This window comes from Mus musculus, chromosome 2 (genome assembly GCF_000001635.26).
Source record: "Mus musculus strain C57BL/6J chromosome 2, GRCm38.p6 C57BL/6J".
Lineage (NCBI taxonomy): Eukaryota > Metazoa > Chordata > Mammalia > Rodentia > Muridae > Mus > Mus musculus.
In genome coordinates, this window is record NC_000068.7 from 71,782,701 (window position 1) to 71,804,289 (window position 21,589).

Below are 21,589 nucleotides of genomic sequence, written 5' to 3' on the forward strand. Positions count from 1 at the left end.
TATGGAAGAGAAAACTTCCTATCATTGAGAATAGCCTCATTTGAAACCATTCAATGTCCACTTTTCATTCATAAGACTATAACAGGGGTCAGGATGCCTAGCTCCTGAAAGCTCATGGGCAAGCCTGAGCCTGAGTGGAGGGTGGCTCTAGTGCGACATTATGGACATATTATGCTTTATCAACTCGGTTAATCCCTTCTACAGCGAGGTCCTGGGGAGGCAGGTCATTCCCACTGCACAGTTGAGAAAATGAAACAGCCCCATGGTTATAAGGCAGAGGCAGGATGTGAGGCAAGGACAAGGTCCCGCAGACCGGGCTAACCTCTGACACACGACCTCTCTTTGAAGGGTTCCCAGGAAATGTAAGCCTGGGTTAAAATGTTTCACTGACGTGGAAGAATTTCTATGCTGCAGAAAAGCAGCATATAGGATATTCTCTAATAGCAGAGTGATTCCAGTTCCCAGGAAACAGAAACTATATTGGATATGGCACAACTTCTTTGTCCTTCTCTTTGGGTGACCAGTACTTTAAAAATACTTGAAAATTCCCCTACTAATGGTGAGATATTAAATAAATAACATTTTTATTTGTCAAGTATACGGGTAAAACTAAGACACCAATAAAACTAAGAACTCCAAAATCTTCGTTCGAGTGAACATCTCTGCTCATAGCTCTCACTGCCTTTGCAGTGAAGATTTCCGGGATGTGAAAGTTTCTTCTGAGATAGTATAATTAGACTCTCAGATTTCCTTTTGTTTTCTAAGCCTTTTTAGAGAAAAGGAGAGGTTGAGACAGGTTTATGCTAGGTAGCCCAGGTTGGCCTCCAACTCATGGGAATCTTCCTAAGTCTTCATTTAAATACAGTAGTTTTCCCAGGTAACTAAATTTACAAAGCCTCTTCTTGCAATGTGTATGTTTTCTATAGGCGTGTACACAGACACATGCATGCACGTACACATACACAGACTCTGACTTGGGTGGTCAGTAAGCTTGTATCACCAGGTTTGAATTCTTACACCACTCTCTCCATCCATACACCTATTTATCTCTTTCTATCTCTGCCTCTTCTCTCAGTCAGCTCTATATATACCACAGGACAACCTGCCTGGGGTTGGTAGCATCCACGGTGGGCTGGGCACCCCTACATCAATTAGCAACCAGTGGCAGATCTTTCTGTCTCATCATTTTCCCAGGAAAACTGTGGGCTTCCCTCCCTCTGTGTTTATCTCATAATTTTTAAGGGTCTCAGTTCCTTTCATCATCGGCCCCAGAGACTGCAATAGCCTCAGTGGGTACAGACCAACCTTTTAACCTCCACGTTATAATACGCTTCTGTAAAATATGCAGCTCAGTCTTGGAATGGAAATGATAACTGAGTCTCAAACAGACTAAAAAACAGAGAATAAACCAGGTAGTGGTGGCACACGCCTTCAATCCCAGCACTTGGGGTTACTGGGATCAGAGAGGCAGGATTTTGACCTCTGAATTTGAGGTCTATAGACCTGGTCTACAGGCTGAGTTCCAGGACAGCCAGGGTTACATAGAGAAACCCTATCTTCAAAACCAAAACCAACCAGACAGACAGACAGACAGACAAGAAAGAAAAAATGGGAATTAGTGACACAGACACACACCTGTAACTGAAGTACTTGGTGGTGGAGTCAAGAGGATAATGAGTTCAAGGTCATCTTCAACTATCTATGGAGTTCAAGGCCAGATTTCCATAGGAAGCAATGACAATCTTCCAAGAGATTCTGTTAGGAGTCTGAGAGTTTGACTCAACACCAGGGATGTTTGGCTTCCTAGGCAGGAAACAGGTGGAAGACAGACAGGCACAACAACTGATAGTTTCTTACCCAGTACGGGCATATTCCAGAACAAGCGTCTCAGCCTTCTTCAGACCAGATTTCATCTCTACAAGTACCATTCGATTTGCACTGTGCATTTGTAATATTTAAATTTAATTTACTGTAATTTAAATGTCAACTTGAGGATTGAAATCAAGAAGGTAACAATGACCATTCATGTATTATTTGCCAATATGTCTAAGGAAGGGAATGACGGGTTCTCCACAGCCTAGAATTAGTCTTAGGAGGAGGAGGGATGTTCAGAATGGCCATTGGCTAATAGGACTTGAGCATGACTGGTCAGAGGGAGCAGTTGCAGTACAGGGCTTGGACTTGAGTGGAATCTGATGGATCTGGGACATATGCGCAGGGTTTGGCTGTTCAGCACAGCTTTCTTAACCAGTTCAGAAGTATTTCAGCAACATGGCAGCTACATCACTGGCTCCTGGCTGAGAACTACCTTGCGATTAAATGTTTAAATGTCAACTTGAGGATTGAAATCAAGAAGGTAACAATGACCTTGAGGTTCCTTATGTCCAACCATCATCAATTGGACCTGTCTTTCAGGGATAGTGGTTGCCATACATGAAAGAAGAAAACGGTTGTGAGTGACACCCACTAAAAATCACACTGCTGATATTTTCTACCTCACTAGACAGTCATTTCTAACAGTTTCTCAATGTCCTTCAGAAGCGCTTGTTCAAACCGTGTGATCTTCAAGATCTCGTGTGCATTTAGATCCATTATACCTCACCCAGGGCAAGATGTGAGATTACTAGTTGTTTGGGAAGTGGCACATCTGCTGGGGACTCACTCTGGCAGCTGCTGCCACCTGTGAAGACCACACGTGATATTCACATAGCTTCTCTGAGTAGCTCCAGCTGTTCTCTTGGTACAGATGTAGAAGGACGCTTTGGGTCTCCCTTGGGACTGCACCCTGCTTCTATTTCCTATGCATGCCTGTTAGGTTCCATGGAAAGGCCCTTTCCAGCATCAGGAGTGTACAGCCCACTGTGATTGTTACCCAGCTCTGGGCAGTTGGTCCTGACTTGTATAGAGAGTTGGCTCAACACAACTAGAGGGAGCACACCACTAAGCAGTTTTTATCCATGGTCTCTGCTCCAGGTTCCCGTCCTGAGTTCTATTATCTGGAAATGTAAGATAAAACAAACTCTTTTCTCCTCAGGTGGCTTTTGGTTAAAATATTAAATTACATCGATAGGAGACAGGGTAGAACAAGGCCCGTTCAGTAAGTTACTGAAAACCAAGACCCTATGCACAACATACATGTTTTTAAGAAGAAAATCGATTATATTAACATATGTCAAAATGTTAACATTTTTTTCTATAGTAATAAATTGCTTCTTTATTGACATACATCGAGATCTAGCAGAGTAGCTACCTAATAACAACTGTAATTTGAAACATCTGCAACAACCAACTTTTCTGGATAAAACAGTATTTTCTACTGATAATTGGGTTGTTGGTACAGTCTCCTGCCTTTGTGGTTTACTGTCTACATTCATAAGAGAAAACATGCTAATCTAAATGTCAGAGGATAATAAAAAATGGTTCACTAAAATGTATATTGTTTGTTCTCAACCAAGTTCTGAGCGTCCCTGAAGCAAGTTTTTCTATCCTAAAATAAACATGCCTCAAAAGCCAACACCTCGCTGGAAAGCCCCACCCTATGCCCGCGAGACTCAAGCCTTCAAGCCACCCACACGGACCTCTAGCTGTCTCTATCTATGCAGTTCTAACTAGACTAGGAAACTTAGGGTAAGAAAAGGGGACAATAGCTAAACTCCAGGGCCCAAGATAGAAGGACTCAGTGTTCCCTACCTAGAGATCTTCCCACAAAAATCTGAGTTGACTTTTTTCTTTTCTTTTCTTTTCTTTTCTTTTCTTTTCTTTTCTTTTCTTTCTTTCTTTTTTTTTTTTTTAAAAAAAAAACCAAAACTCATCAGCACAGAGAAGCCCGCTTCCTAGGCCTGAATGAAACAGTGTGTTTTTAAGTAGCACAGCAACGTTTTCGACGTTTGGGTCCCTGGGGAGCCAGCGAGTATGCAACATCAAGCCAACCCCAAGAGCTGGGCATACTTAGGCGCGTCTTGAACCCTTGGAGAACGGATGTCTTTGCAAGTCAGCCCTATGAGGCCCGCAGTTCAGTGACAGGTAGAAAAAAAGCCTGGCTAGTCTTGCCAAGCTCCGGGACGCTTCCGGGCAGGTGGCGGGAAGGTGGGAGGGCTGCGGCGGGTGCGCCGCTGCGGGGCGGGGCCGGCAGGGAAGGTGCGTGTGGCGGGCGGGGCCTCGGGAGGGGCGGGGCGGGGCGGGGCGGGGCCGGAGTCCCGGTCACTCGATAAAACGCTTGAGAGTCTCCAGAGAACAACGGGCTCATTGAGCAGCAGCTAGCTGCGGGCGTGGGGGAGCGGCCGCACAGTGAGCGTGAGCCGGCCGGGGGTGGGGCCGCGCGCAGGGGCGACCGAGGCCAAGTGGCCGCAGCGGCGCGCCAGGCAGCCCGGCCCCGGCCCCGAGCCCGCGCGCACAGAGGCCGCAGCAGCTCCGCGGGTCCCTCCCACCGCGCGCGCCCATGGCGGTCGCGGGCCAGTTGTGCCTGCTCTACCTGTCCGCGGGGCTTCTAGCCCGGCTGGGTACAGCCTTCAACCTGGACACCCGCGAGGACAACGTGATCCGGAAATCGGGGGATCCCGGGAGCCTCTTCGGCTTCTCGCTCGCCATGCACTGGCAGTTGCAGCCGGAGGACAAGCGGCTGTGAGTTCCCCGACTCTTCCCATCCCCACCGGGGCGCCGCGCTGCGCCAGGGAGAACGAGGGCGCGCCCTGCTGCCGCCCGTCCCGCGTGCCCAGAGCCTATCCGTGGGCTAGCCCAGCTCGGCTCTGCTCTGCCCTGGCCTTCCCTACCTTGCCCTGCCCTGCCCTGCCCTGCCCGCTCGCACTTCTTCGGCCCAAGACTTGAGAGATCCGGGCCCGCCGCGCCCTGCACACGGCGCCTCCCGGGAGTGAGGAGAGCCGAAGGGACAAACCCCGGGCCCGGCCCCGGGATACTTGACTTTCCCCCTCCCCTGAAGTGCTTTCCGCGGTTCTCCACTTCGGGCTTAGTTTGCAGGGACCCCGGCAGGTGGCACGCTTTGCTGAGCTTCACGTGTGCACTAGGGACAGTGATGGGACACAGGGTTGCGGGAAGTCTTCCAGGGAAATGCAGGCCTTTCTCCAACTCTCCGACCGTCCGGTCCCCTCCCTCGTTCGCGCGCCGCGTGGAAGTTGGGAAGCCACTTTTCGCTGTCCCGTATGACTTTCCCTGCAGAGTGGGCTCTCCTGCAGGAGATACTTTAACATGCTTCTTAAAAAGCACCTGTTCCTCAGGACTAGCTCAGCTGTGAAAACAGGCTTCTTCGAGTCGGTGTGCTAGCTCCCCCTCCCAGCTCCCTGATAGATCAGCAGCACTCAAGGATCCTCCGGCCCCAGTGCTGGGTGGGCCTCACGGAGGAGTTAGAGCAAAGTGCCCCTTCTAGGAGGGACTTAGAAAAGAAGGTTCGGAAGTGACAGTCATCCTCCCAAGTGTTTCTTCCAGGAGAAAGCGACTGGCTCTGCCTTTTAAACAGTGTTGGCTCCCACATGACCCAGTTCTTTGATTGGGGAAGATTTTCTGGAGCTTAGTCGCCCAGTCGCAGTGGGGTTAAATTCTTGATCCATGCTCATTCCCACAACAAAAGGTCCTCCTCCCCGCCCAGGTCTTGAGTTGAACCCAGGTCCTTCCAGGACCAGCAGACCGGAGAGAACAGAGTGCAGCCAAGGGGAAAGGAGAGGCCAGAATTATTTTAAACTGGAGAAAACTCCCTTTTCGGATATTTAACAACTTTGGGGTTTGTGCATATTGTGGACTTCAAAATCTTAAGGTCAGATTTTTCTGATACCACCTGCTAGGTGAAGCAGAAGTCTATTGTGGGTGGGATAGTCCCGGGCAGGGAGGGGGTCTGACTCTGCAGGCGTGGCATTCTCCCGAAAATAATTGTTGGTCAGCTGTAAATCTGAAGTGAGAGGGTTTGTTTGTTTGTTTGTCAACTCAAGAGGATGACATTTCAAATCTCAAACACTATTCGAGAAACACATACATTTACCCATGGAGGATTTGAACTTAGTATAGAAGTGACTGTGGGCCAACAGAGGGAAAACATTCTTTGCCTTTATTTAGCATTCTGTCTGTATCAGACCACAGAGATTGGCTTCCTGGATGGACATGTCCAAGCAGACATTATAATGGGGGGAAACTGGGGCAAGAAATGTCCTGAGGACAATGATTTCAAATTGTGCCTTTAGCCAGGAATCACTGTTGTCATTAAGGTGAGCAGCCTTGGGCCTGCTAAAACTTGTCACTACCGCAGGGCTTCTCTGCTATTACAGCTGCTACAGGTCCTCCCAAGACAAGTTCTGGTGCCTTTAAAAAAAAAAAGCCATAGAGCAGTGTTTCTCAAACTGTAGGTTGTGACCCCTTAACAGCGGTTGCATATCAGATATCTATATTACGATTTATAAGAGTAGTAATATTAGTTATGAAGTAGCAATGAAATAATTTTATGGTGTGTGTGTGGGGGGGGGAGTCATGGTGTATGTGTGGGGTGACCACAGCATGAAGAACTGTGTTAAAGGGTTGTAGTGTTAGGAGGGTTGAGAACCACTGTTGTAGAGGACGACAGATGGGAGTACCAGGTCAGACCCTCAGATGAGAAGAGACCCATGGCAAGGGGTACTGGGCCACACCCTAGAACCTAGAGGCAGAATCTGCATTCCAGGAGGCTGTGGGTTCATCTTGTGATATACTCTCCCAGGTTCAAGAATAGCATCAATCCTCTGAGGAGAGTCATATCATGCCCATGGCTTCCTTTTACGGAGAAGAAGGTGGGTGTCAGTGCTAGCCAGTGAGACTGATGGGACTCTGGGCCCAGTTTCCAAACTCAGTGACAACATCTCAGGGACCTGGGGATAGACAGCTGAGTTTAGGTTTCTTGGTCATTGGCACTGATAACCATTTGCTTCGAGCTGTGGTTTCTTCACCTGTACAGTGTAGGTGTTTCTGGGTTGTTGTGAAGATTAAAAGAACACGCAAAATGCTTAGTGTCTGCCCGGTCTGCCCAGCATGGACACCTGTTGGCTAAATGGAAGCTGTTGATAGCGATGCATTTAAAAGTAGAATCTCTAGGCCTACAGTGTTAGATGCCAGCTGCCATACAGGTGTGGTAAGTGTTTGGTGAGTCTGTGATCACCTCACATTAAAACCGAAGGCTCTTGTTTTAAATTAATATCCTGAACTCTCAATCAGACTTATGAACACCAAAGCAGCTAAACTTTACTCCGCCTTAGATTCATTGCAGAAGCAAACTTCTTGAACTTATGACTTTGAGGCAGAAGATAGGTGGGCGGGCGTATAAGATAAATGCACAGCTATAGAGAATGTATCATAACATATCATAACATATCATAACATAAGGCCTTGTCTCTCTTTTCTTTCTTCCTTTCTATTATTTATTTTGGATTTTAAACTTCCTATAATGCCATCTATATATTCAGTAATAGCTTTAGTTAAGATTTTATAGGGAGTAATACTGTGTCTGAGAGCCCCCAAAACACACTGGATATTGCTGATATTTGGGGACTGTCACATTGGATTAGGCACTTTAAACTTTATCTATGTTTCCCGGAGATAAATTACATAAGACTCCAGCAGTTATTAAGCAGACAGCTGAGTGACTGAGGTTGGGTTATAAGCACTTTAATCCTCCCTCTCCTTGGTAGGTGGGGCCCAGTCATCTCTAGCCGTGGAAGGTACAAAGTGATGACTGAATAGAATCTATCCTGTGACTCACTCACTTGGCTCTCTTCTGGGCAAGGATGTATCTGTGTATGATCACCTGGGAGGAGCTGCGTTCATGGAGAGAAGTCTGCTTCACTCCTAGTCTTCATTTTCTCCTTTTGGGTTGTTCGTTTGTTTGTTCGGTCTCCTCCATATTGTCTGAGCGCATCCCAGGCCTACTGTTCTCTCCTCACTTGGATGCTTGTTGACTGTTGGACTTACTCAATTGTCGGATGTAGCTGGAGATCATGCAGTCCATTCGACCCCTTCGTAGATGGAGAAACAGGAGCTGAAGGTCATGAAATGTCTTACCCGAAGCTTTCCAGCTACTTAGGCAGAATCTTAATCAAGATCTGGTTGTGAAGGTGGTATTTCTGGCTCACGCCTGTGCTCTTTTTGTAAGAGGAAACCTCAGAAACGACCTTCAGATGTGGAGGCATTGGCAAGCTGCTGAGTTCTGGAAATGTATTACAGTGTGTTGATTCATTGAACTGCTTCCCATGTAGGTCAGGGCTATCTATTTAAGTATCAGTACATGGACTCTCTTCCTAGTCACCCTCAGCCCAACTGGCTATGGGTCAAGCTCCTTCTGACAGCTAAAGGATGCGACCTGACGGCCTCTCGCCAGGGGTCAGAGGATGTGCACCCAGGCATTTGCTTCCTTGATCTCATTCCTACAACAGAGTGAGTGGCTTGGGGCCATCTTCTAAGAACTGCTGTGTCACCTTGAGTCCCAAGAGTAGGGAGAAGAAACCGCAGTAGTCAAAGGAGACTTAGAAGACATATTAGGAACAATACACTACCATTTAAGATTTTACAGTTTGGAAGTACTGGCATTCTATGGTACGTGGCCCCAAGGACCTGGATTTAACATATTTCTGTACCAATATGGCAGTGAATTCTGTGTTTTAAATAGCAACAGTGGAGCTAAAACAAAAATACGGTTATTTGCTCCCAGGTGTGCATGAAACACTGAGTTGTGCTGAGTCAGCTCATCTTTAAAAAAAAAAAACCAAAAAACAAACAAAAATAACCCTTCAATTCCAAGAACTAGCCTACCTTAGAGCAATTTCTTCATCCCTTGAATGCAGGCAGCACATGTCTGGCAGTTCTGAGGTTTAAGCTTTATTCATCTTCAGGGGGTGATGTAATCTCTAACTGGGTTATAGGTTCTGTGAGGGCAGGGACCCACGGCTCCTATTTGCAGACAGCACCTAGCTACGCCCTCCAGATACAAAGGGGTCAAATCATACACTCAGTTTAACTTCTGAAATCAACTGCTCTCGCTGAATGTGTGGGTGGGTGGGGGTACGCTGCTTTGCCATTTCTTGCTCAGGGTGGGTGGGGTCTGGGTCAGCAGTCCCTAGGGAAAGGGAAGCTACAGGAATGATGCAAAGAGACATGGAAGTTCTTGGTTTTTGAATATAGTGACCAAGTCCCAGCTAAGGGACGTGTGTGTGTGTGTGTGTGTGTGTGTGTGTGTGAGAGAGAGAGAGAGAGAGAGAGAGAGGGAGAGAGAGAGAGAGAGAGAATGATTTTTTTTCAATTACACTTGCCTTTTGCCCTGAAGGCAGACTTTAGAACTTAACCTCCAAAGACAAGCTACCCTGAGCTGCAGTGGCTACACAGGATTTCCCAAGTGGCCTGGTTGTATGAGTCTAGTCAGAGACAGAACCAGAACCAAGCTCCCGAAAATAACTGGGAACCAATGGGAATGCATGTGGGGGTACTTGGGAATTGATGGTGAAGATAACAAAGTGGTCTTGTGTAGACATACATTTTTTGCAACCTAATTTAAATAAGCAGAGGTAGTGGTAGTGGAAGAGAAAAGTTACTAGGATATCGGAGAAGTGGACCTGTTCAGCAGTGCTTCTTTGGGGATGAGCCCAACCTTCTTTGGCAGCAGTTCAGTTCAGTCCCATAGCAAACACCAAATACGAATCAGCAGCTGCCAACCGGTCCTCTAGGTAAGCAAACACCAGGCACAAACCAGCAACTGTAGTTCAATCCTGAAGAAACCACCAGGCTCAGCCACCGACCTAAGGCAAGGCCGCAGAGGCAACAAGCTATCGCAGGAACCTCGAGAGCAGTGCTTGGGCGAGTTTCTCTCAGTGGTGGTGTTATCACAAGTTGAGCTCAAAAACGCTATGTAAGGCGAACCAATTCATGTGTGTCTTTATCGAAGAATACCGAGGTGGAGCAAACCAAAGTTCAGTGCTGATCTTCCACTGTCTGTGGGGTCATATTTATACTCCTTCATCAAGCGTCTTTCATGTGTTTGCTATGTCTAAACATCTTTCACCTGTGTCTACTTTAGGAAAACATTCTTTCATGTGTTTGCTTTAGCAAAACATCCTTTTACCTGTGTACCCCAGCAAAACATCATTTGACATAACTGACTTTTCAAAGAACTAGAAGTTCCCACTTCATTCTTGGTTATGTTTAACTTCTTAGACACACTGTTGACTGCCTACTTAATCCTTATGGGGGGCCCAAGAGTCAGAGAATGGGCATCTTGGGGTTGGTTGACACTGCTCTGACAGGCTCTGAGATGAATGGGAGGACTGTATGCTATGAGAATGGTGTATGTGGCCAGCTGGGTCCTCACTGTATCTTCCTTGTCGGTTTGGGTACACCCCCTAGAATCAAATAACTTGATCATTTGGAAGGAACTTAGTGGTTTTTCAATGTCTGATCATCAAGGTAACTCCTGGGGGCTCTTCCATACAACGTAGTCTCCTGAGGTGGTCCCATATCAGTGGCCTCAATTTCCATACCTGTGACCCCAGAGTCTGCTCCCACAGAGCTCTGGGTTTGAACTAGAGACACATCCCTCATGTATTTGAAGGTAGTTTGTGAGGTGCTGGGGAAGAACCGAGCCCAGGCTAGACGGAATCATTTCCTTTGCTATCCATGGCTTTGTGTAGGATTTTTAACCTTTCTTATAATGGCAAGGATAGACATGAGCACCTTACGCTGGTTCTGGCCAGAGGAAACACATTTGTGTTTGTTAAATAAACCTGGAAACCCAGGTTGTGAAAGGTGAGTTTGACGAGTTGGTCTTAATTCTACACCTCGGGGAGATGAGTGTGCATCCTTTGGGCTTTGATTTGGCTAGTGTTGGTGTGTTCATTTCCCTTTCCTTGGGTTCAGCAGTTACCATGCACTAGATGGATTGTTTTTTCTCAGAAGAGCTATCTTGTAACTTTGAAGCAGTCAGTAAATTTCTGTGAGGTCTCAGAGCTGAGTAGGCAGATGTGTGGAGAGGCATGAAGGGCTCCAGCACAGCCAGGTTGACTGCAGAGAAACACCCTTGGAGGGCAACAGGGGTGGGGCTCATTAGTGAGAATTGACAGCTGTCTGATGGCCCGGATTTGTCCAGCCTCTGATTGTGAAAGCCCCTCCCTGTTTGGGGTGGGGGTCCTGAGCCATTTATACTCTTTCTTGCCAGAGCTGGTTTATGTTTCAGAGTCCTTCACGTTTATCAAATGCTTGATAGGAAGGAACTTGCGCAAACATTGCGTCTAATTGTTGTCAACCCAGGGTTGAAGGATGCACGGGAAGGTGAGGAAGCTGCCTTTTCTGAGGCTTGTGTACCTGAGTTTGGCATTTGTGAGCAGCGAGCTCTTAGAACTTAGAGGCTGAGTGTGAATTAGTTACCCATGGAGGCGCAGGTAGTTGGGACCTGTTCTTACTTAGTGCCTGTCTGCCTAGTCGCAGGATGGGGTTGCCAGCGTTTCATCTGCTGCTGTCTGGGTCTTCTGTTTACATCAGCAAGGGAAGATAAATCGACCTGGTGTTCCTGTGCTGATGTGTTCCTAGGACAGCGGCTTTCATGGGAGCAGGCCCTCCCCACCTCACCCTCACCTGTGTCCTCGTGTCTGAATCTCGGGCCATGTCCTTAAATCCCTAACTGACACATGGCAAGACTGCTGAGGAAACTGCCTAGTTAGGAAGATAATTAACCTAGGAAGTTAATTAAAGAGAACTGTTCTGCACTCAGGGTGTAAGGAGACGTACCACTAAAGGTGTGTGCAGAGGGCCAGAGCAGGGGATGGGACCCAGGAGGGCTGTTCACATGCTTATCTATCAACCAGGTGGCTCTATTTTCATGTCCTGCAATCTGAAACTTCAGAAAAAGCAAACAAACCCACATCAGATACAGTATAAGAAAAGCGCTTTAGAGAAATACATGTTTGAGCCTAAGAGAGTAAAAGGAAAAGCAGTCCATCGGTAATCTGAGAAGGGTGCTTGGGCGAGCAAGCTACGTGGAGAGCAGACGCTGAACGAAGCACCGGGAGTTGCCTGTTTACTAAATCTGCTTGCTTTGCTTGCTGATACCCAGGTCACGGTGGTTTCTCCTTGTTGACAAGCCTATTCATTGGTACTTGGATTGTCTTAATTATCTCTGTGCTGAGTGGCCTACGGACACGATAAGCACTTCAGACCTAGAGGGTAGGATGTTACTCGATTTAAGACCCCTTAGCCAAGTACCTACTTTGCCTTTCTCTTCAGGACATGCTGTCGTTAGATTAAGATCAGTCTTTAGGGTTCTTCTAACTCATGATATAAAGTGAACTAGAGGGCCACAGTCACGTGACTTACAGGCAGATGTGTGGAACGTGGGTTTGAGTGTGAGGCTCTTCTGTTAATGCTTTTCGCTGAAGTGAAGCCTCTCTGCTGCTAATAAGTCAGTCAGATCTTGGCCTGACCTACTACTTAGAGGGAATACAGTGCTTGTTTCTGTACAATGAAGGTGTTGAAGCAATTTTCCAAAACTACCAAAAGATTGAAGATAGGAGAAAATTTTGGGCTTTTGGGCATTTACCATCCAAACTGTACCACTCAGGCTGATGAAGAGGCCTTACACGAGGCTAGACATACAGAGATGGTTTGAACTCTTCTGAGCTCTTCTAGAGAGGCTCAAGAGCAGAAGTGTCTCCAGAAATGGATACTCCAAAGGTCAGCAGAACACCTCTTAGATAAACCAAGGACATGGTAAGGTCATCTCAGATTCCTGTGAGATAAGGCTGCTTAGAAAGAAAAGCCTTTTCAGATGCACCGTGTTTACAAAGGGCTTGGCTGAGAAAGAATTGTGGGGCTGGAGAGGTATCCTACCACTCAGTGGGTATATCCAGGAGGGCAGCAGGAGCGATGTTGGTCCATCTCTCTTACTCATATACATACTCTCTCTCTCTCTCTCTCTCTCTCTCTCTCTCTCTCTCACACACACACACACTGACTCTATCTCACACACAAACACACAGATTCACCATGCCCCTAGCTTAGCAGAATGAAGAAATTTTTCAGTGCCCCAGGATAAGAAAATGAGGTCATTTGTGTGTGTATCAACATATGTATTGATTCTCATTTGTTTCCTGATTCAGTCTAAAAGACATAGGGATGTTTAATCTTTATTTGAACATTAGAATGGAATATGCCCTGGACCTGTCAGAGAAATCATAGCCAGCCTGTGCTGGTTTCCCTATAGCTGTGGTTCACTGAATACGCAGTCACTACAAACTCAGTGTGTTTCAGGCACTGTTCTAGTAATGGAGATACTACAGCAAATAAAATAGACAAAAATCTGTCTTCTCATGGAGAAGATAAACAATAGACAACATACATAGGTGCTTAATGGTAGGTGACAATAAATGATAAAGTGGAGAAAGGGGGTTAGGTGGTGGGGATAGGGCTAGGGAATGGTTGGCAGTAGGTCAGTCCCGCATAATTTCACTGAGAAGCGGATGCTAGAAAGAATAGCTTGGAAGGGTGGAGGGTTGGGGAGTCGGGCACACGCAGAGGCACGTGTCTGACATGCTCAGAAAAAGCCAGGGGACCAGGAGTCTGCTTGGAAGCCTCTACTCTTGTGAAATAAGAAGCCATTTAGCACTGCGAGGAAGGTTTTAAATGATCCTCTCTGGCTGCTACCTTGAGTATGAAATGGTGAAATAGAGGATGAAGAAGGGCGTGGCTGCACACACCTGTAATCCCAGCTCTAAGGAGGTGGACGCAGGAGCTTCTCTAGTTCACGGGGAGCCTGGGCTACATAGTTCCTGGTTCAAAACCACAAAAAACAAAACAACCATGGAAAGAGATAATACTGATTAGTATTAAGAGATAATACTGAAAGTTTGAACCAGCCTCTTAGCAGTGAAGACAGACATTTGGAGCTGAGCAGAGTGGTACACCCCTGTAATCCCAGCACTCAGCAGGCTGAAGCAGGAGGATTGCAAATTTGCAGCCAGCTTGGCAAGAAAACAAGAACAAGTGGGTGGGTTCTTGCTACAAATTGAGAGTCAATCAACAGGGTTTCATGTGGACAGTATGTAAATAGAAACACAGATGGGGGGACTGTACCCCAGGTTTGTGAGCAGATGGGAGAGAGTGGTTGTGTAAAGGTATGGGGAGGATGGAGACGGGGACGGATTTGCAGGTCAGAATGGGAGTTGAGATTTCTAGACAAGCATATGTAGTTACTGGTAGGCAGTTGAATGACTCTGAAGTTCGGGTAAAAGGTTTGGGTGGTGGCCAGCTAGAGCAGGTCTGAGAGAGCCAGGTGACCCCAGGCAGCAGTACTAGAGGTTTGCTCTACAGGGGAGCAGAGCTGTGTGGCCTTAGGGAAATGGCGTCGGAGGGGCTTTAGTTTGTTTTGTTTTGAGAACCTTATAGTGAGCATGTTTGTTGAGGATGGTTCAGAAGAAAAGGAAAGTTAAGGCAGGGAGGCCAGGTTGCAGGCTGATGTCTGCCAGCAGGGGATCGCTCAGTGGCTGGGGGACTTGGCCTTGTAATTGGAACACCCGTGGCTTTTTGTAGTAAGAAAGGAGAAAGGCACAGGGGCAGGTAGGTGGAGAGGGGTCTTGGAGGCGTGGGATTTTGCCGGCCGATAGTCCTTGAGCCTGGTTACTCTATACTTAACATGGAAGCTTGCCTGGTGTGTGGGGAGGATTCTGTCAATTTGATACAGACCTAGACATATCTGGAAAGAAAGAAATCTCAACCGAGGAATTGCCTCCATCAGACTGCCCTATAAGCAAGTCTATAGGGCATTTTCTTGATTAATGATTAATGAGGGAGGGTCCTCACTGTGGGCAGTGCCGCCCGTGGCCAGGTGGTCCTGATTTGCATAAGCAAGCCAATAAGCCTTGTTTCTCCATGGCTTCTGCTTTAGTTCCTGCCTCCAGGTTTCTGTCTTGAGTTCTTGCCCTGTATAATGTAGGACAACCGTAAACTGAAAGAGACCCTCAAGTTACTTTTGGTCTTTATCATAGCAATAGAGGGCACACTAGGACCCTGATAAGAGTAAGCCCACTCTGCAGAGGCTGACAGACAGAGACTCAGTTCTAGTTCCTTGACCTTCTGTTGGTTTCTCTTGACTTGTCTCCAATCATTGTAGTCCTGGTCACGTTGCCTCTAGAATTGTGAATACTGGAGCTCTGCATACAGGTTCTGTCCTTCTAGAGGGGGATGAAGGTAAAGGCTATGTTGCCTGTGTAGGGTTATAGATAAAGTTGGAAGGAGTTCACAGGCAGATGGCACCATTGCAGTGTCTGCATGAAGGGAGTATAGGACTCAGAAGATGAAGAAATAGAAGCGCATTAAACACGTTTGCAGGGCTTCATTTGTCTATGCTATATTTGAGCTACGGAGATCCGCAGCTTTCATTGTGCTGAATTCCTACCAGACTCATTTGCGGTGCAGGGAGAACTTGTCCTGAATGGAGGTAGGCTGTAGCCAGAGAGTCTGGCACTGTACAGTCTGCATGATTCCTTCAAGCTGAGGTGGTACAGTGGTGGGCACATAACCATGCATTGTGGAAGTGAGTATGGTACTCTTTTGTGGCCAGGCCTTGCTTCCTGAGCTACATGGCCCCATTTGTAACCAATTTAGCCAACACTTATTGCTGCTTAGGACACTGAAAACCTCCCCTGCCCCAGTTGGGGGGACTGAATTCTGTTCTTTTAAAGTGGCTTGTGACCTTGCTGAGTTGTCAGAGAGGTGGAAAATGAGGACAAATCTGCACTTTGGTTCTGTTTTGCTATCATTTTCTTTTCTTTTTTTTCAAGACAGTGTCCTACTGTGTATTCCTGTCAGTCCTGGAACTCGCTCTGTAGAGCAGGTTGGCCTCGAACTCGGAGATCTGCTTGCCTCTGCCTCTTGAATGCTAGGATTAAAGGCATGGCCACCACAGCCAGCCACCTCCTGTCATTTTCAATCTCTTTATTGAAATAATGGCATGGGCCTTTAGTAATCCAACAAGAGATAATATCTTTGAATTACATAAAAATGAATAATCAGGATATCGGCATCCGTTCTCCTGGGTATGACACAAAATATGGAACATCTTCCTGAAGTGGCGTGGTGGCTTGTTGGTTTTAAGTTTTTAAACCCTGTATCATTTTAAACCCTGTGCAGGAAGGACTGTGCGAATTTCTAAATGTGAAACATGAAGCTTTTAGTGACATTTCCTGACACTCACTCTCTGCTGTTATCCGCACATGTTCACCTATCCTCATCACTGGGCCATTGTGCATTTTATTTTTTAATTTTTAAAGATTTATTTATTTATTAAATGTAAGTACACTGTAGCTGTCTTCAGACACACACCAGAAGAGGGAGTCAGATCTCATTTCGGATGGTTGTGAGCCACCATGTGGTTGCTGGGATTTGAACTCAGGACCTTTGGAAGAGCAGTCGGGTGCTCTTACCCGCTGAGCCATCTCACCAGCCCCCATTGAGCATTTTCATGAAATGATTTGAGAAGCATTGACCAGTGTAACCTTTTCTGAAGACAGAAGACTAAGACTTCTCCCCCCAAAGCCAGTGAGTGGCAGGAGGTAGTAATGAGTCCTAAAGCCAGGTGCCTGAAGCCTCATCCACTTGATCCACTGCCTGCCGTCCGATGGAGTAGCCAATCTTTAGAATTAAAGCTAGGCTCTATGATCATACCTTTAGAGTAATATCCTAGCTTTGAAAAATGTCCCCACACGGTGGCCTAGATAGAACAGAGTGCAGGCACACAGGCGGATCTCCTTTTCTCTCCTCTGCTGATTGGCGGGATTCCTTGGGCTCGCACTTGTCAGCCTCTGCTAGTGTGGAGTGTTTGCACAGAAGAGAACACTGTCCGCTTGCCCTGCCCAAATCCCTTGTGTATGAAGGCTACTCTGAAAATGTGTCCTGGGAAGATATGGTCACTCTTAGTTTGTGGCCCCGAAAAGAACAGGCATTTCTAAGGCTCGTTGAGTTGATTTAATTCCTCATCTACATCCGTGGCTCCTAGAGAGTAGGAATGGGATGACAGGTCTTTGGAATGATCCTTATACGCTAGCTAAAACGATAAAATGAACCTTAGGACTGAAAGTTCCTCACCTTAACTATTTTAAATACAGTTTGGTAGTTCAAGTGTATTCACACTGTTGTATAGTTCATGTGTATTTGGGTGTGCATGTGTGGGCTCGCGCACACAAACACACACATACACACACACACACACACACACACACGGTGTATGTATATGTGCAGATATGTGTGCCTGTGCATGTGTGTGTAGAGAACAAAGGTTGCTGTGGGTGTCTTCTGTTCCTTTCTACCTTATGTTTTGAGTCAAGGTCTTTCTGAACCTGGAGTTCAGCATTTAATCCAGACTAGCAAGCCTCAAGGAGCTGCTGTCTCCACTCCCCTACTGCTGCTGGAATCCACAGCACCTGGCTGTGTGTGAGCGCTGGGTATCGGGACTGAGCAGCAAGCACTTTACCCACTGAGCCATCTCCCAGGTCCCCACCCTGGTACTTCTTGTTCTGTGTTGTTTAGAAATGATAAATGACCCTAAGGTATTGGCAAGCTAAACTTTGATTGCGCATAGGGTGTTGAATTACTTATTATCTGCTACTGTATCTGACGTAGTGGCAGTGCAGTTACACTTAATGCATTTACGATAGAAGTTGGAATTCAGTCTCATACTTGCCAATGCGTTCTGCCAAGTTGATGAAGGTACTGGTTGAACGTCTCCAGTTGTGTATCTGGCCCTTCCTGTGGAGGACACCAGCATCCTTTGAGAAGCTAGAAGATTTTGTCTTGACAAGTTTTTAATTGTGTTAAAGAGAAAACTGTGCTGATAAAAAGCCTAGCCATGGGGCTGGCGAGATGGCTCAGTGGTTAAGAGCACTGACTTCTATTCCCAAGGTCCTGAGTTCACGTCCCAGCAAACACATGGTGGCTCACAACCACCTGTAATGAGATCTGACTCCCTCTTCTGGTGTGTGTCTGAAGACAGCTACAGTATACTTACATATACAAGCCTAGCCATCTTAGCTGGTTGGTCATATCTTGCTACCATACCTTCCTTGCTACCATACCTTCCTAGCTCTCGGTGGCTTTAAAATGAAACTGAGAGTGCTTTTAGTTGTACACTGAGTACCTAAGCTAGGTGCAATGTGACAGGGACGCATTTAGGGATCAGAGGTCGAGAGAAAGTACCTATTTCTTCAGGGATTGCCATTTGTACTAGCAGCTGTCCCTCAATAAGGCCATCTTTAGATTGCCTAGCCAGTGCTTTTCTTACCAGCCCCACCCTACTTCCTGTAGGCTGTGTTCTTTTATTACCTGGGAGGAGCTCGCGCTCTCTCTCTCTCTCTCTTTCTTTTTTGTCCGTTGGTTCTCATAGGCTGATTTCTCAGAAGCTGTTGGGATCTGTCAGAAAAAAAACATTGTGGGTTCCTAATGTGAGGAACTCGGAAGACAGACTGGGCTCCAGCTTCTCTGTATTTTCTTAGAACCTTGACTTGGAGCTTGGCATTTGCTGCCCTTCAGCGTGCCCCGGGGTGTCCTGCTGTACACTGAGCAGGTGTACTCTAGTACTGTACCCAGCCATGCTTTGGGGGAATCTTGTTGCCATTAGAATTATTTACCACCTGGCACCTGTGGGTGAACTTGGGGTCTGCTCCAAAGTGGAATCGCTGCCCTTGTTTTATAGATGAAGAACTGGGGGCTGAAGATTTTTCTGAAGCCATCACTCTAGCTTCCGACAGACAGACTGAACTGTTCTCACAACCCCCTCACATTCAGAGTTCTCCCTATTGTACTTCCCACTCAGGCCCCTACCCCACCCTCACTCCCGAGCAGAGACACACGCAGCCTCTGTGCTTGTCTTTATAAATGTCACTATACATTTAAGCAGATCTGTCCAAGCCCCAATCCTCTTCTCTCTCCTTGAGAGTTAATGGGGGCGACAGGCCTTTCTTACTTAGGAGCTAGGCTTGGATTTGCCTCAGGATGAGAAATGCAGAAGTCCCAAGTGTGTCCCGTTGGCCCCTTGTCCTCTGATACCTTTCTGATCAGGGAGTCCTCCCTCCCCTCCCCTCATGGCTTTAGATCGGATCAAAGGTGAGGCCTGACTCAGGAGGTGACTCACCCTGTGCTCAGTAAAGTCAGCTCCTCCTATGGGAAGTGATGACCCAGGCAGCTTGGACAGTATCCATGGTTTTCAGAGACAACCTTAGGAGCCCACAGAGACGCACTTGCCAAGCTTCAGCTCCCTGAGCTGTCTGACTCTCCTGTAAGGGGGAGGTGAGGGACCACAGTTGAGCGGCTCCGCAGAGTGCTCCTGGGGACCTCCGACCTAGAACTCAGGAGTGAGCTCCTCTCTTCACTGCTGGGTTGTGCTGTGCCTCGCTTGGCTGCGGCACAGCATCGTCGGAACGCCTGCCTCTTAAAGCATCAACATTTATTTTCTCAGTATCTTTCAAACTGTGCTTTGCAGGTGCGCTTCACTGTTAGGGCCAGGCTGTCGGCACCCAGTGCCTGTGCAGAGTAGGGGTGTGTTTATGTGCTCTTAGTGGGTTGTCATGCCTCTGGGATGGATGGCCCAGAGGCGTTAATCTTTGACTCTTTTTTTTGGCCTGTAGTTGACTCAATGGAGATGGCAAGTGTAGGCCTGTCTCATTCAATTATAAGGTTTACCTCCACGGCCTGCTCTGTTTTCTTTGCAAGATTTCCAGTGACTCATGTCTGTTGACTGACAGTGTATTTTAAATTACATTTTTAATGTATTATAGTTGTATGGTACAAAGAGTTTGTGAAGTGAAAGTCACACTCTGGTGCTTGGTGTACAGTAGCCCTGCTGGTCCTAGAGGAGGCCATTGTTCTGCCAGTTTCCTGTAAAGGAAAAAACAAAACAGCAAACCATGGTTTGGATGTGGTGTGTCCCCAAGGGCACTTGTATTGAAAGTGTGGTCCTCTGCAGGCCGATCAGGTATTATTTCATGGGATCATTACAGCACCCACTAAGACATTTAGATCATTTCATATAGTCTGTGTTGATACCGAGATAACAATACATACACTCCTGGAACTCCCTAGGTATTTCTGATTATGGTCTTGCTCTACCTGGCTGTTATGGTACAGATGACAAGGTGCAGGTTTTCTGGAAATAGTAGCTATTACAGGCATGTACCACATTATCTCAGTAATAACAGGCCCACAGACAACTAACCAGGCATGGATGAGTGAGTAGTACAAGGTGTGAAGGTATGGGAGTACTTCCATCCTAGTAAATATTGCTCCAGACAGCTCGAGTGCCCCTCTGCACTGCTGTGGCCACTCTGCATGGGAAACTCTGATGCCCACCACCCAGCTGCTAATGGGGAAATAAGCTGTCTGCAGTAGGTAGCCTCTGGGCTAGCTAACTGGTTCCTAAGCCACTCTGGTCCCTAAATACTTTGTAAATATCCAAGTGCCACAGAGTAGTAAATGATGTCATTGTTTAAATAACTTTGTTTGGTGTTTGTCACATTTGTGTTTAAATTTGCTCATGTTTCTCTTCACAGTATTCTACTTCTAAATCTAGGTTTAAGAGAAAGAGACCCAGCCAGGCGTGGTGGCACACACCTTTAATCCCAGCACTCGGGAGGCAGAGGCAGGCGGGTTTCTGAGTTCGAGGCCAGCCTGGTCAACAAAGTGAGTTCCAGGACAGCCAGGGCTACACAGAGAAACCCTGTCTCGAAAAACCAAAAAAAAAAAAAAAAAGAGAGAGAGAGAGAGAAAGAGACCCAGCTAGGGATGTAGCATAGTGGCAGAGTGTTTGCCTACTGTGTGCAAGGCCTGATACTCAGCAGGGCAAAAAAAGAAAAATCCCCAAAATCCTCTTCGGGTTTTATGTTTTGCTTAGTGCCTTCCTGGTCTAGCAAAGCTTGAGTGTCTGGTCTCTGGTATTGGGACTCACTATCTAATCTTCCCACCACTGGGGCCTCAGCCTTATCGTCCAAGATGGCAGAGGATGACAGAAGTGAAGAACAAGCTATAGGTGCATGCCCCCCACCATACCATAACGTCTTAAGGAGGGGTCTCAGAAGCAGTCATAGATGCCTCGTTCAGCAGGACCCAGTGTGACGTGGCCAGGGGGAATGGGGCCTTAGGGAATTTGTCCTCTGGGCAGTCTTAACGCCCAGCTAAAAGCCTTTTACCATGGAAAAAGAGGGAACCTGTACTTGGCATGGGCCAGCACCCCTGGCACCACTGCCAGCTGTATTGCTTCTGTTATCACAGTTAGAAAATAAGCTGTGCGAGCATATTAATTTCCTTGTTAAAACAGTGAAAAATATGGATTTCCTAAGCTTGTAAAAGGTAGTAGAGTAGGTATGGCACTCAGCCTGGTGTGAGCGTGTTAGATATAACTTATCTCTTCCTGGTTTTCATTAAAAACATTTTACTGAAGAATGATGAAACCTGATTATTCTTTCCTTTGCAAATGAAATATGAGCTCTTTGCTAGCATCTACTAGGAAAACTTGACTGATTATATTGCTCCTGTGTGTTGGCATATGTAAAGATTTCCTGGTCATTACCTACTTGAATATAAAATATTAAAAATGATAAGT

General features: G+C 46.8%; 1 protein-coding gene across 5 annotated transcripts in view; it reads left to right on the forward strand.

Moving 5' to 3' along the window:
* Positions 1 to 4,185: 4,185 nt before the first annotated feature.
* Itga6 (integrin alpha 6) overlaps positions 4,186 to 21,589 on the forward strand; it is a 71,542-nt gene continuing 54,138 nt past the window's right edge. For 2 of the 5 annotated variants that reach the window (XM_017315707.1, XM_011239309.2), the window contains exon 1: positions 4,186 to 4,620. In XM_017315707.1, coding sequence (XP_017171196.1) covers positions 4,439 to 4,620 — 182 coding nt within the window. In that variant the 5' untranslated portion in view covers positions 4,186 to 4,438. The remainder of the gene's footprint in view (positions 4,621 to 21,589) is intronic. The other 3 variants (NM_008397.4, NM_001277970.1, XM_011239308.1) reach the window with 2 other exon arrangements.